General features: G+C 48.6%; 1 protein-coding gene across 4 annotated transcripts in view; it reads left to right on the forward strand.

Annotated features, from left to right (window-relative positions):
* gli3 (GLI family zinc finger 3) overlaps positions 1-13521 on the forward strand; it is an 83810-nt gene that overhangs the window by 37204 nt on the left and 33085 nt on the right. For all 4 annotated transcript variants that reach the window (XM_019875000.1, XM_019874990.1, XM_019875008.1 and 1 more), the window contains one exon: positions 4730-4951. In XM_019875000.1, coding sequence (XP_019730559.1) covers positions 4730-4951 — 222 coding nt within the window. The remainder of the gene's footprint in view (positions 1-4729; positions 4952-13521) is intronic.

Raw genomic sequence — 13521 nt, forward strand, 5'->3', positions numbered from 1 at the left:
ATTTCATTTTTATTATTTTTATTATTATTTCAAGTTTTTGCCAACTTTTACGTTCGACAGATATAAATATATGTATAAATCTTATTTTTCTTAATTTTGAGAATTTTTATTTTTAAGTGTTGTTCATTTTAGTTTTATTTTATTCTTAGTCCAGTTTTACTGTAGTTTTTTTTTCTTTTGTGCGCCAACTTTTACATATTTGTAAGTTGACTTAAGCTAAACAAAGCTAAGCCGCTAAAAGGTCACCAGGTACTGAGTGAGATGTCTTGCCTTGTAAGTCACCAGCGTACAGGAAGTGAAGTCACCCGTCGTGGGCGGGACAAGAGCGCGACCCTATCGTCGGGATCCCGCTCGCAGTCGTTGAGTTAGGCTCGGCCGAATTTCCCCGCCGAATCTTCCAGGCTGGCCGCTAATCACCACCGATTCCTTCGTGTCTATTGCGGCGAATCAGGTGCATAAGCTTAAGCGGCTTGGAGACGTGCTCTTATTAAACTGCAGCCAGCTGCTGGAATTTTCTCCTTCTCCCCTCCCTCCCGCTCATTGTTGATTGGGGCAGGGGGGGGGGGGCATCTCGAGTCTTTCCCGGGAGTTGATTTGCAAGAGAAAGACGAGGGGGGGGGGGGGGAATAAAAGGGGAGCAAGAGATTATTGCACAGGAGGAGAGGAGCTTTGAAGACGAAGTGCTTGTGCGATTTCGCTTCATGTCTCCTCCATGTGCAGCCAAAACCTGTTTGTGCCATTGACAAACGCTTCTTTGAGGCGCCGAAGGTGGAGCGCCGCTTCTCTCTGGCTTTGGCTCAGACGTACAACAACACCTCTTCTGATGTTTGGGCTTCACAAAAGACGCTGGTTGGGGGTTGGAGGAGAGTTGGCGAGGAAGGGGGGGGGCATCTTCTCTTTTTTTTTTTTTTTTTGCAGTGGGCCTTTGTGCGCCCCCTGAAAAGCACACGTCCCGGCCTGGGAGACTGACAAGAGTTGAGGCCGGAGGGCAAATCAGATCCTTGAGAATGAAAGACGGGTTAGCATTAGGAAGGAGAAGCCCTTGTTTTTTAACCTCTGCCTTCGGCGGAGGGGGTTGGTGAAGCGGGGGGGGTTGGGCGTTTTTCAGGTTTCTCTGAATTGTTGGGTTGCCGCTATATTCGTCCCTCACAGTAATACCCCGTTATGTCGCGGTAACTCCTTTGCCCCCCCCCCCCGCTATATGTTGTAGGTTAGCATGAAGCTAGCAACCTTTAGTTTAATTTGAAATGTATCATGTCACAATGTACTCCGAAACTTTTTTTTTTTCTGGCATGGCAGCAATATACTTCTGTCGGAAAGTGGAGGGAGATCACTTTTCCGGCTTTCAAGCATCACATCCATTCCTGCTTTCCTCCTGAATGGTTTGCGGCCCGTTTTGACAATAGCGACATGGACAAGAAGGGGCGACATTTGGGATTTTGGGGACTTTAATGAGCGGCTCGCAGGTGTTGAAAGGAGAGAGCGCGCAGCTACGCTAAAAGGGGTTCTGGGAAGAATGGCGCAACGGAGCACCGGGTAGCTTTCTAGTGGCGCAGGAAGTAGTAAAGGCGGTGCGCGCCCTCTGATCAGGACGGCAGCGAGCACAATTACCTTCTTTTCAAATCCTTCAGTGACACTGCAGGAGGAAGGAGGACTTTGAACAGTTGAAAGGCGCCAGCGCGCTTTCAAGCTCAAACGCGAGCAGGAAAGGCCTCTGAAATTTGTTCAGCGTTCCCCATCCACCATTAGCTTGTTTCTTCCTCTCGCCTGCAGGCATTTAAGCGCTTTTTGAAAAGATGTTAAGAAATTCAATCACCACAGAAAGAGAGAGAGAAGGAGGGAGAGAACGGGATAGTTCTAGTATTTTTTTTTTTTTTGGGGTCTGCAGAGGCCCGGCCTGCTGCTTTTGTGCTGGTCTGAATGGACCCACGAACTGGCGGAGGGCTTAATGTGGTGACCATGGTGGTGGGGGGGGACAGGGAAATTTTAAAAAGTGAAGGTGAAGCTTCTTCATCTTCTACAGCCGGTGTCCACCCGGGAGTCAATTGAGCCTTTGTGCCTCCTGTGTGTTTCGTTAACCATTGAAGGTGCTTGGAAGCGCAGTAATGAAGCCCCTCAAGGTGCTATATGGGACATTGATGAACCCCGCCCCATGCTCGCCATGGTCACAGCTGCGGGGGTGTGTGACACGGCTGTGATTGAGCCATTAGTCGCTTGACCTCACCGGGAGCGGGGGGAGGCGTGAAGCACTTAGAACCTGGCCCGCCAGCCTGGACTTTTCTGGGGCGGAACAGAGGCCACTGGCGGTACTGGCATGGGCTAAGTGTAAAAGGCGTCGTTGCCGAAAGGTTCCGCGTTTAAGCTTGTTGGCCTCCCTTGAGTAGTATGCGGAGAATCACTCAGTTGAATGTCTTATTTTTGTTACTTTAATCCAGTTCAGTTGTATTTAACTTTGAAGGATAATACACTTCATTATACTTGGTATGCTTGTCACATACGGGGGGGGGGAAAAAAATCGGAATTAACCTGCAGTATGAACATAGCCTTAGGCACACTACGATTCTACGTTTCAGTGTCGTAATGACGGTGCTACTTTTTTAGTATTTTTCGAGGTGGTCCTTGGTGTAAAAAGTTTGAGAACGGCTGCCTCGAGCAATGCAAGGCAGCATTTGAGCAGCCACTTCAGAACAACAAAGCAGGTTTACAGAACGCCTCCTTAAGAGAGCCGCGTTCAGGGGATTGAGAAGAGGGGGGAATGTCGCGAAGCCATGCGGCAGGCAGCCCACGGGTCCCGCTCTTATTCCGTGACGGGTCGGCGGCGGCGGCGGCGGCGAAGGAACAGTTTGGGATCCTTTAACGCGGAACTGACAGGCTGAGAGAGGAGCGAGCCGCCCTCATCCGCAGGAAATGACAGCGTCAGTTATGATATAAGCATTTAATCCCATACTGCACAGCCCGTGATCTTATTAAGGGAATAATGGCATTTATACGCTCTAAAGCTGGGTTAATAGGTCTGGCTCTTGCAAAGCGCAATATTAACATAAAGCGATTTCGGGAATTGGGTTCATCCGCCGCCGCCAACACGGGGCTGGGAAAAGTGGAGGCCGCGAGCGCCACGCGCGCTCGCAAGGAAAAAGAAAAAAAAAAAACGCATCCGCCGCTTCCCTCGCTTCGTCTGACGTCGACATGTGAGAACGCGCTAGTTGACTGGAGTACATATTTATGAGCTTATTTATCTGATGTTTAATAAATGGAGCGATGTAGCGGTTAAAAGTCCGCTGGGCGCGCATGTCTACCGGCCAATTTTAGCTGTTGAGACGCTCTTAAGAGGCTTTTTGCGCCCGGGAAATATAAACAGTTGAAAGGGGGTGTCAAGCGGACGTTTACGAAAACAGCGCAAAAAAATGCATCACATGCTGAAATGTCACCCGACAAAGTGTGCGTTTGAGCCAAAGTGACCATGAATGAGTTTAAACTCACTTACGCCACTCACAAAAGTTAGAGCAATGATTCTCAAAGTATGGCTCCCTCTGGTGGCATGTGAAAGAATCCCTACTTAATTTCAGTTCAGTTGCATTTAATTTTGCAGTTCAAAGATCTAAACATTTTTTTCAAGTTTTCTTAAAGAATTTATTTTTGTTGTACAAATTTTTTTACATACAGAATCTCCTATTTTTTTTAATTCACCCGTTTTCTTTTGTTAGTTTCTTGTTCTTTTGTAGAATTAAGCGGGTCATATTGACCCATAAACATTCTTCGCGTACCAAAGAAAGAAACCCAAAAGCAGGGTTAACGCTTCATACTCTTTTCGGATCGCTGACTGACTTTGCACCCCATTAGTCGGCCCTCGCGTAGATGCCAGTTCAAAGGTCAAACCCCATGTCAAAGGCCGTGTCTTTCTTGGCTGAGCTCAGCCCTTGAACTCAACTCGGCGTTTATCCCCTTCTTTAGCCAGCGTGCCAGGAAGCTTTTCCCCCCAGAGATACTGCTCCTCCCAATTTCTCCGTCAGACAGCGGATGAGAGATTTAGTTTAAGAACAGGCCAAAGGGGGGGCTAGGGGGGTGGGGGTGAGAGGAGGGAGGGGGTGCTTGATACAACCCATGACGCTGTTTAATGGGCAGCTTGGAATGCGGTCGGGAAGCCTCTCTTGCTCTCTCTATGGGAGTTATGAAGGAGAGGGAAAAAAAAAGCTGAATTTAAGAGCAGACTTCTGGGAAATCCTCAAGTTTGAAACGCTTTTGCCCATATACGCCGCACCTCCCACATGTGGCTGTTTACACGGATGATAAAAAGCCTCACTTGGTTGCAGGTGAGGAAAAGCGGACACTGTTTTTTTTTTAAAATTGAAAAATGTTTTAATTTAGATTTAAAAATCGAAATCATCTTGCCCCATTGAAATGAATGGGAATACAATTAATCCATTCCAGCCACTCCACAAATACTCCCAAATCAAAAGTTTAAACATGTTTTTTCCCCACAAACAAAAGTGTACTCAACCGTATTTACTTACCATAACCACTCTTCATCACATTTGCTCTCCATAAAATCTTCAAACACGGCAAATGTGAGTTAAGAACATCATTGTCCTTCATGGATTGTTCGTTGGCGACTGGCAAACCAGCCTCATGGCGCTTTTGCGCCACCACCTGTGAATTCATGGTCTGTCGATGGGTGTCTCTCGTTTCTGCAATGTCTTCCTTCATGAAGCCCCTTGTGGTCATTTTGCAGAAGACGAGAGCTCGGGCCCGCCGTACCACCGCGAGAGGCGCAACGCCCTGAGCTCGGAGCGCGGCGTGACCGAAGAGCCGTCCACGTCCACCGAGGAGCGGCCTTCGCCGCTCAAGAAGGAGCTGCCCGGCTCGCTGCCCCACCTGGCCGATCACGCCCTTCCCTACCGGGGGACCCTCTTCGCCATGGACCCCCGCAACGGCTACCTGGACTCGCACTACCGTAAGAAACTTTCAGGCGCTCTTCTTAGCAGTAGTGCACGCCAGAAGGCTGTGCCAGTGAGTGTTTTTCAGTAGCATGTGAGAGAGTGTTTCATGAGTGTTTGTGAGAGAGTTCCAAGTGTTTTTTGTTTTTCCGTATTGTGTGCGAAAGCGTTCCAGTGATGAATCTGAGTGTTAGTGTGTGAGAATGTGTCAACAGTGTGTGTGAAAGCGTTTTAGAGGTGAATGAGAGAGTGTTTTAGGAGTGAGTGTGGGAGCTCTTTCCAATGGAAATGTGAGAGCATTTCACTGGTGCATGTGAGAGCATTTCAGTAGTGTGTGTGGGCGTATACTTTTCTGTCGGATGTGTGAGAGTTTTTCAGTAGTGAATGTGGATCATTTCAAAAGAAAGCATGTGGCATGTGAAAACATTTCAGTAGTGTGTGTGTGTGTGTGTGTGTGTGTGTGTGTGTGTGTGTGCGTGTGAATGATTTTTCACTAGTGTGTGTGAGAGAGAGTTTCGATCATGGGTGGGACCATATTTGGAGTGTAGTGTAATGAATCATTTTCCCCATGAGTGCCTGAGAGCATTTCGGTCGTGTGCGATCGTTTCAGTAGTACGTGTGAGCGAGAATCAGTTTTCATTGATATGAGAATGTTTGAATAATACAGTATATGCAGGAATGTTTCAGTAGTGTGTGAGAGCATTTTCAGTCGTGGATGTGAGAGGTCATCCCGTCGGTCCCTGACAATCCAGTCCACCTTGCACGGTGGCGTTAGTACGGCCAGCGCGCCGGCTTAATTCCCTCATTAGGGCGGGCTGTCTGGGCGCCGGGCTCACTCTCGTCAACTCGCACTTCAAACGGCCCAAATTCAAACCGCATCTCCTTGCTCCTGCTAGCCCGCACCCCTCCCACCTTGCTGACAAGCAGGCGTAAGCCTTACGTGAGGTAGTGGAGATCATCTGAGGCAAAGGTGGGCGGCAGGGAGATGATTGGGCTAGCAACAGTCTGATTAAGAGGCTAATTGCCTGCTGGGTTTGCCATCAATCGGCTCTGAAGGGGCTTGAGGCCGATTGCTAATGAAGAGTCCAGCGGACCCCGACCGCCAGGTTTAAGTTGATTTCCCGAAGGGAAAGCTTTCTTGAAAAGAAGTCCGTGCTGGTGGCGTGACGGCCGCCGCGATGTTCGTGGCTATTCCGTCCTGGCCTAACTCAGCAACACTGCCACTTCTCGTTTGTGCAGTTGGTAGGTCGGAGACCACTGAAAGCGGCAAGTGGGGGTGAGGGCGGCTCTTTCCCTTCCCTCGGTGTCACCCAAGCTTGTACCCTCAAGTGTAACATTTGCTCAAGTGTGAGCAAAATATTTGTAGTTCTGAAATGATTTTGAAAACATTTTTTTTTTCGGTATCTATGCTCTTAGCTGTAACACGTGCAGGCAGTCTGGCCCCCGAAAATTCATCCCAGGTGTGTGCCGGTGATGAAGAGGCCCTGCACAATAACACAGAAGCCCATAAATCGGCTTAGTGTTGTTTCTGGCCCGTGTCGGCGCGTAATGCGTCTAAATGCGACGACACCTGCAGCCTCCGCACACCTGCCGGCTGCTTGTCGAGAAGAAGAAGGAGAAAAGAACAAGGGCCGGAGTTGGCTCGTTGTCTTCATTCATCGCAGACGCGTCATCGTCCTTGGCCTGAGCTTGTGTTTACTTTTGGGCTTTTCCACCCACTTGAGAGGAGCCACTAAGGAAACATGCCCCCTATTGTTAGCTTGAGCTAATCGCGGTGATGCCTGGGTCTTAGCCGCTTTTCTTGGGCAAACACGCAGGATAAGAGTCCGCGTCCCTTCTTCCCGCCGCGCTAATGCACCAAGGCTTTCGGCGGTGGGGATAAGGAGGAACGGATTGCGCCGCGGATTAATGAGGGAGGCGGCCGTTTGTTTTTCAACATCCTAATTGTCTTTTAAGTGTGAATGCGACATCTGTTTACATTATGCGCCGATTAGCCGGTCGGCCGGTCAGCCGTCTTCTTTTAAAAGTGCCTCTTTCTTGAACGTTCGGCCCTCCTTTGCCAAGACGGAAGACAAAAGCCCATTCTTTCTTTTCAGGCCACGGATTTCTTGCAAATGTTAAAACGGCTGCCTAAAACACCAGAGAACGCGGCGGTGAAAAAGTCCAAATCTCTCCGCTTCGGAATCAGCTTGGCGAAATGACTTTTTTTTTTTTTTTACAGCATCGTGATGACCGTCTTTTGCTCCTGTCAGATCCTCGCACAAAAGCCTCCTTGTGTCCCCGACTGATGGCACAATCCGAGCGCGCTAAGAGTTTTTCCTGCTTCCTTCCCCTTCCCGATCCTCTCTGGGAAGTGCCTGATACCTGGATCACTCTGTGATCCGCCAAGAAGAGGAACAGAGGTCAGGGGCGCTTGATTGGTGGCAAAACTGCTGCGGCGAGCTGATCTCGGGGTTCGTTGAGCCGTAGCGCGTCCGTCCGGCCGTCTAGGCGTCCGTCTCAATATCAAAATGCGGCTGACCAGTGAACTGAGTGAGCCGGCTGTCACCGCCACGGAACGTGATCGGCACAACAACGGCCTCGCAGTGCCGACAAGTAATTACAGTGCTCCGCTTCATGTGGACTGCACAAGACATTTCCATTCATCTTCAAGTATGTGTGTATGTTTTGGATGGAGTGGGGGTGGGGGGGGCGTCAGGGGCTTAGTGCGAGCTCGGGTTACAAAACCAAGGAGTGACCCTTGGAGTTTATTCCTAGTTCTGGTGTCGTTCGAGTATTTTCAAGTGAAGCTCATGCGTCGCTCTCGTTTAGTTGTAATGCGGTTCGAATGCACTTGTAGGTCGACTTGAGTCTCGTTTTATTGGCTTAAAAATGCAACTTTTAGAAACTTTTGTATTTCATTTTGTTTTTATTTTACTTCGTTTTGCTTCGCTGTCTGCACTCAGGTGGGCATTGCAAATGAGAATCTGTTCTCAATGGCCTTACCCGGAGAGAATCAAGAGATGTCCCGCTCATTTAGTTCCCTTTCGAAGAGGCTTGGCGTGCCTTCAAAGAAAAGAAAAAAATACTCGTGCAGTTGTAGTTCTTCTATAGTTCACGTGTCGTTCTAGTTTAGTATCGGGCTTTGAAAAGCAAAAAAAAAAAAAAAGTGACCCTCTGTGAACTCACTTGGGCTGGCGCGCCTTCAAAAGGAAGCCCGAGGTGCTAAGACGCGGGCTAAATGTTTGTCTTTGCGACACCTCAAATATTGAGCGCGGTGGCGAGGTGCAGTCCCTCGGCATCATCAACTAGCAGCAGCAGCCCCGAGCGCGCTTGCGGGCAAACGAAAGGGACGCCTTCCATCCGCGGCCGATGCCTTTCATCAGGACAGAAACAACACGGGGGTCCCGGTGGTCCGGCACACCAGGGATAATCAGATGATCCCCTTTTTACAGCTTATTAGCAGCATCGTTCGCTCGCAAGATAGGCCCTGATCTGCCATGCGAGTTGCTCTTTGTAGTGAGCGCCGCATGACTTGAAGGGTAGGAAGGCGGGGGGTGCAAGGGGGGGGTGGGCATCAAGAGTTTCAAGTGTCGTAAAGTCATGTGACGCGGTCTGGAGAAATAACGGAGTGTCTCGTTAACAATGACGAGATTAAACGCGAAGGGGGTAAAGGAGAATTAAGCGGAATTTCCAGGGAATTTAGCACGTTCAAAGAATGAGCGCTTCGCCGGCGTATCAGCGCGGCAACATCTGTTGTAGCGCCCATGTCGCATTTTTTTTTTTCCCTAACTTCCTCGTTTTCTTATTCGGGCCATTCACCCACGCGGACAAAACATTCTGCTGATGTGGCCGAGGCTTAAAAGTAAGATTTGCGGCGTCTTGATGACAATAACAATTTAATCGGAGCCTCTGTAGCCTCCTTATTAGCAAGGATCATCGCTTCTGCGTGTTTTGCTCCTGATTTATTTATTTTTTTTGTACATCTCCATAAGATAAGCTAACATCTTTGCCTTTGCTCAGCAGGGAACAACTTTTAGCTTCTTTGCACTTCTAATGAGATTGAAAAACATGCTGAACATGCTGTTCCCTTGCACAATAAAGGCTTGGACATCTCGTGCGGTTTTGGTAAAGTTCGCTGGTAGTTAGATTACAGTCACTTTGGAAGAGGGGGGAAAAAAAAAGTCAAACTAAGAAACCGAGTTAAGTTCTGTTGCCGTTCTCGTACTGGTTTGGGAATAATACAGTGTCATGTAGTCCTAGTTTCGGTTTTAATTGCAGTTGTGGAACTAATTGTACCGGTAATTGAATATTTTTGCACTTCCACAGTAGTACAAGTTGTAGTTTAGTTCCAATATAGTTACAACGTACTTCAAAATTTTATTGCAGTTCTAGAACAGTTTCATTTCATTGCAGTTTCGGTGTAGTGTTAATTAGCTTAGCTTAGGACAAGTAAAGCGCTAATGCAGTTCTAGTTTAGTTATATTGCAGTCCTAATGTCAATTGTAGGTCAAGTTTAGTTCTCATGTAGTGCGATTGCAGTTCTGGCTGTAGCGTAGTTCGATTGTGTAGTTCCGGTGTAATTCTAGTTTAGTTTTATAGCAGGTTTAGCGTGCTACTAGCTTAGTGTGATTACAGTTAAAATGCCTTTGAAGTTATAGTTTGGGTAGAGTTTGAGTTTAGTAATACTTTTAACTTTATTTGGTATGGTTCTAGTTTAGTTCCATCGCAGTTCTGGGGTGGCTTACGTTCCACTTTAGTTCTAGATTGGTTCAAGTGTAGTTCTAGGGCACTTATGGTGCAGTTTTATTGCAGTGCTGATGTACTTGAACTCATAATTTTTACCAAATGGAGCTCCTGTTTAGGTGGATTGCAGTTCTGTGTTGAGATCTGGTCTGTTGTGCAGACGTGGAACTTTGAGTTTGGTCGAGTAAAGTTCAAGCGAATGACATTCAAAGAAACACTTCATGTGTAAATCTCGAAAATTGCGTTTCCTACTTTTTGTACCAAAGCCTACTAAATGTTATCGCAGAGCAAATTGACGTCAGCGTTATCGTTCTGAGAATCCCCAGTTGCTATCGCAGAGCAATATGTGCTTTTAAATTTGCTTTCTATGAGCGCAAGACCGCCTCTCTGACCGCCGCGACATCTCCAAGCTGAGCCTACAAGTATCCACGCGGCGGCGGCAGAGGTGGTGGAGTGAAGTGAAGTGAGGGGAGGCGTGAGTAACAAAGCCCAAAATGAAGAGAGACATAAAAGAACGGGAGCGCAAGGAGGTCAGGCCCATCACAGGCTTTAGTGTTGCCTTCAAAGATGCCTGAGACAGGTGGCAGCTCCAGACAATCTCACAGCGCAGAGCAGCATCCTCTCAGGAGGAGATAAGGGATTCCTCCATGCGGGGCACCTTCCCCTCCGCCCCTGCCCAATCCCCCCCCTCTCCCTCCACCGACCGTCTCCGGGCTCTTCCTTTGATGTGGCTCCGCCGCCGGCACCACGGGGGCCGCTCGGGGCCACGAGGGCGGACCTTCGGGAAGCGGCGCCCCAGCCCCGGCAACTTCTCAGGTCTCATTAAAGCGCTCTGCCGGTGCTTAATCCTCTCCGAGGTTTTTACAGCCGGGCCCAAGGTTTGTCTGGGCGCCGGGGCTGCGGGGAAGCCCAGAGCGCCACCTGCGTGACAAAGAGGCCAAAAATCACCGTGACGCAAGTTCCCGCCCCCCCCCACCCCCCTTCGCTTCGTTCTCATCTCTCCTGCCTCCCGTTTCCCTTGATAGCACCTTCCAATCTTGGCGGATTATTCCGGGGTGGACGCGGTTGACGGGGATGCACTAAATGGATTACAACTTTGTCCTTGTTTTGGAATTCGGGCTGAAAACAAGCGATTAGCTTCATGAGAGAAGGGATGCGAAAGTGAAGAAGAGCAGCCGGAGTTGAAGTTGAACTTGAGTTCTGATGTCGTCTGGTTTTAGGTCAGATGCGGTTTCAGTCTAGTGTATTTATTTATTTTCTCTTGTGCAGTTGGAGTTCTGGTCTCCTGCAGGCCTGATGTACTCTAGTTAAGTCCAAGTGCGAGTGAACCTCTGACTCTGTTCTGTTGCTGGTTAGTGTAGTTCAACTAGCTTAGTTCGAATGTAGTTCAACGTTTCGTTTCAGGGTGTGCCAGGTGTAGTTTTAGTGTAGTTTGATTGAACGACGAGACATCGGAGCTCCAGTTTTGTGTTATGGATGTAGTTTTATTTGTCATTCACTTCTCGGCTAGTTCTGGTGTAGTCCGAGAGTAGTTCTAGTGCAGTTCCGGTGTTGTTGCAATGTAGTTCTGGTCCAGTTTTCGTTTACCGGGTTGCACTTTTGGTGTTTAATTTCCCTTATGCGTGTCAAACAAGAGTTTGAGCGGCAGATACTTGGCATTGTGACTTTATTTTGAAAGATTCCGGCCCGTGTTTTCTCCTATCTACAACATCGGCGATAACACGGTCGGAGGAGGGACAAGGCCCGCGGAGTTTCCAGACCACGTAGACAAAACACCACCCTTGATTTCGTTGTCAGTTAGCGGCGACGCTCTCCGCAAACGCAGAGTGTCGGAACGGGGCCAAAGAAATCCCTGCGAGGGTGGAAATAAAATAGACGTCGCCCGGCGCTTGTGAGTTAACTTGAGGTTTAAATCAACTCGCCTTGTGTCGGAGACATATCAGCGATTGGGAGGGGAGGACGGGGAGGAAGCTGGGGGTGGGGGGGGTCGTTTGGGCGCAGAGGCCGGCACATAGCGCTTTGTTCAGCTCCCCCCCAGCTTATCCCAATCTGGAGAAATTCAGCAAATGTGGGAGATAGATTGGTGCTCCGCAGAGGGCTGGTGAAATAAAACCGCACTCCCTCATCCACTGTGGGATAGATGCTGAGGGTGGGAGTGGGGGGAGTGGGGGGGGGGTCGTCGTGCATGCTGAGTTCCTCTCTCCAGCAAGACCAGGGTCCTCTATTTGTTCTGTGCTAATTAGCTGATTAGACCTAAAACAATCGAGGTCATTAAGGAAAATCAAAAAAGTCGGGTGAAGCCAACTTTGGTGCTCAAGACACACTTTGGATTTTTAACAGCGGCATGTGGGCCAGTTCATTTGTAAATCAGATTTTTTAAAAAAAGGCAATGTGTAGAAAATATAAATAAATCAAATGTGACAGTGTCCCGATTGACAGCCAAACATGCGCGCAAAAGGCTTCCAGCGAGCTCGGCGAGGCCAAACAAACCTGATATTAACTCCAAATGTTTACCTCCCAACTTAATCACAGCTCTGCTTTACACCCGCGGATTTGGGGCCCCTTCCGGAGGCTTGTTTTTCATCTATTTTCAGACGTTTTGGGCCGCATGACGGGGATATCCCTCTCGTAGCGCCATCTAGCTTCAAGTGTAAAACATGTCGTTGACAATTTTCAAATACCGGTCGTGTATTCTCGTGTCGCCGTCATTTCATTCTCGTGTAGCTCGAATGCAGTTTTCGTGGGTGCAGTTCTGGGGCCCCGTCTTAGGCCTGGCATGCCTCGGCGGTGAGCTCAGGCATCGTGAGCGAGGTGGCATCATAAAAGGTGTCGGCGTCGAACTTCATATGTTCCACATTAGCGCGTGGCAGACCTCCGCAAGCCGTGCGCTCGCTCGCTCCGCCCCGGAGCCCCCTCGACAATCCGTCAGAGGCTCTTTGTGCGCTCGCTTGCCCGCCGTCGCTCGAGCCGAGACGGTAACCTCCACCGCAAGCTGACTTGACAACGACAGACCACGGATGGAAATTGTTTATGAAAATCTGATTTACAAGTGGTTGCACGGTTCAGTGAAGGGGAGGGGTGGGCGGGGCCAGAATTAAAATCCTGCTTGCATGGAGGATTTTTTTTTTTTCCAACTTCGATGATGATTTATTTCAAATGTATTGCATATAAACGGTCCATTAAAAATATACCTAAATAAATGTTTGAAAACAAGCATTTTGAGAGGACTTTTTAAAGGCACGCTTACCATATTTGAACGTAAAAAAAAAAGTGCACGTATTCAATGTGAGTGAAAATGTGTGATAACAACGGCATCGAAAAATGAAAGGTGATATGTTTAAAGAGGGGTGCCGATGTGCTTCAGGCTTGATTCTCTTCTTCTTTTGACAACAGTTTTCAAGTGTCCAATCAAGGACGCGGCAATTAGTGTCCCCATTTTGAACGGAGGGCAACTTTTATTTCGATGGGGTGTGGGAGGGGAATTAATGAGCTTGGTCAAAGTTTGTCTCTAATTGCCTTCTCACAAAGACCCGCTTGCAACCGTGTCTTAATGACTTGTGCAAAAAAAAAAAAAAAAAAAAAAAAAAGAAGAAACAAAAATGAACAGTGCCATCAGGGTCATTAGGAGGAAACATTTGGATGATGATGAAAAGTCTTGATCAAAACTCCACTTTCAGCTTTTGGGCCCCCCCCCCTCTCCCTTTGCCGTATCTACGGCCTCAAATGGCCTTCCTTTTGAATATCCAGAACAGCCACTGCAATTTAGCCCAAACGTAAACACTGTGGAGTCCCCACAGGAAGCCGTGGAGATGGATGGCAGGATGGATCCAGACCCCCCCCCCCCCCCCCCCCCCCCCCCCCC

Source organism: Hippocampus comes, unplaced genomic scaffold (genome assembly GCF_001891065.2).
Source record: "Hippocampus comes isolate QL1 unplaced genomic scaffold, H_comes_QL1_v1.1 scaffold25, whole genome shotgun sequence".
Classification (NCBI taxonomy): domain Eukaryota; kingdom Metazoa; phylum Chordata; class Actinopteri; order Syngnathiformes; family Syngnathidae; genus Hippocampus; species Hippocampus comes.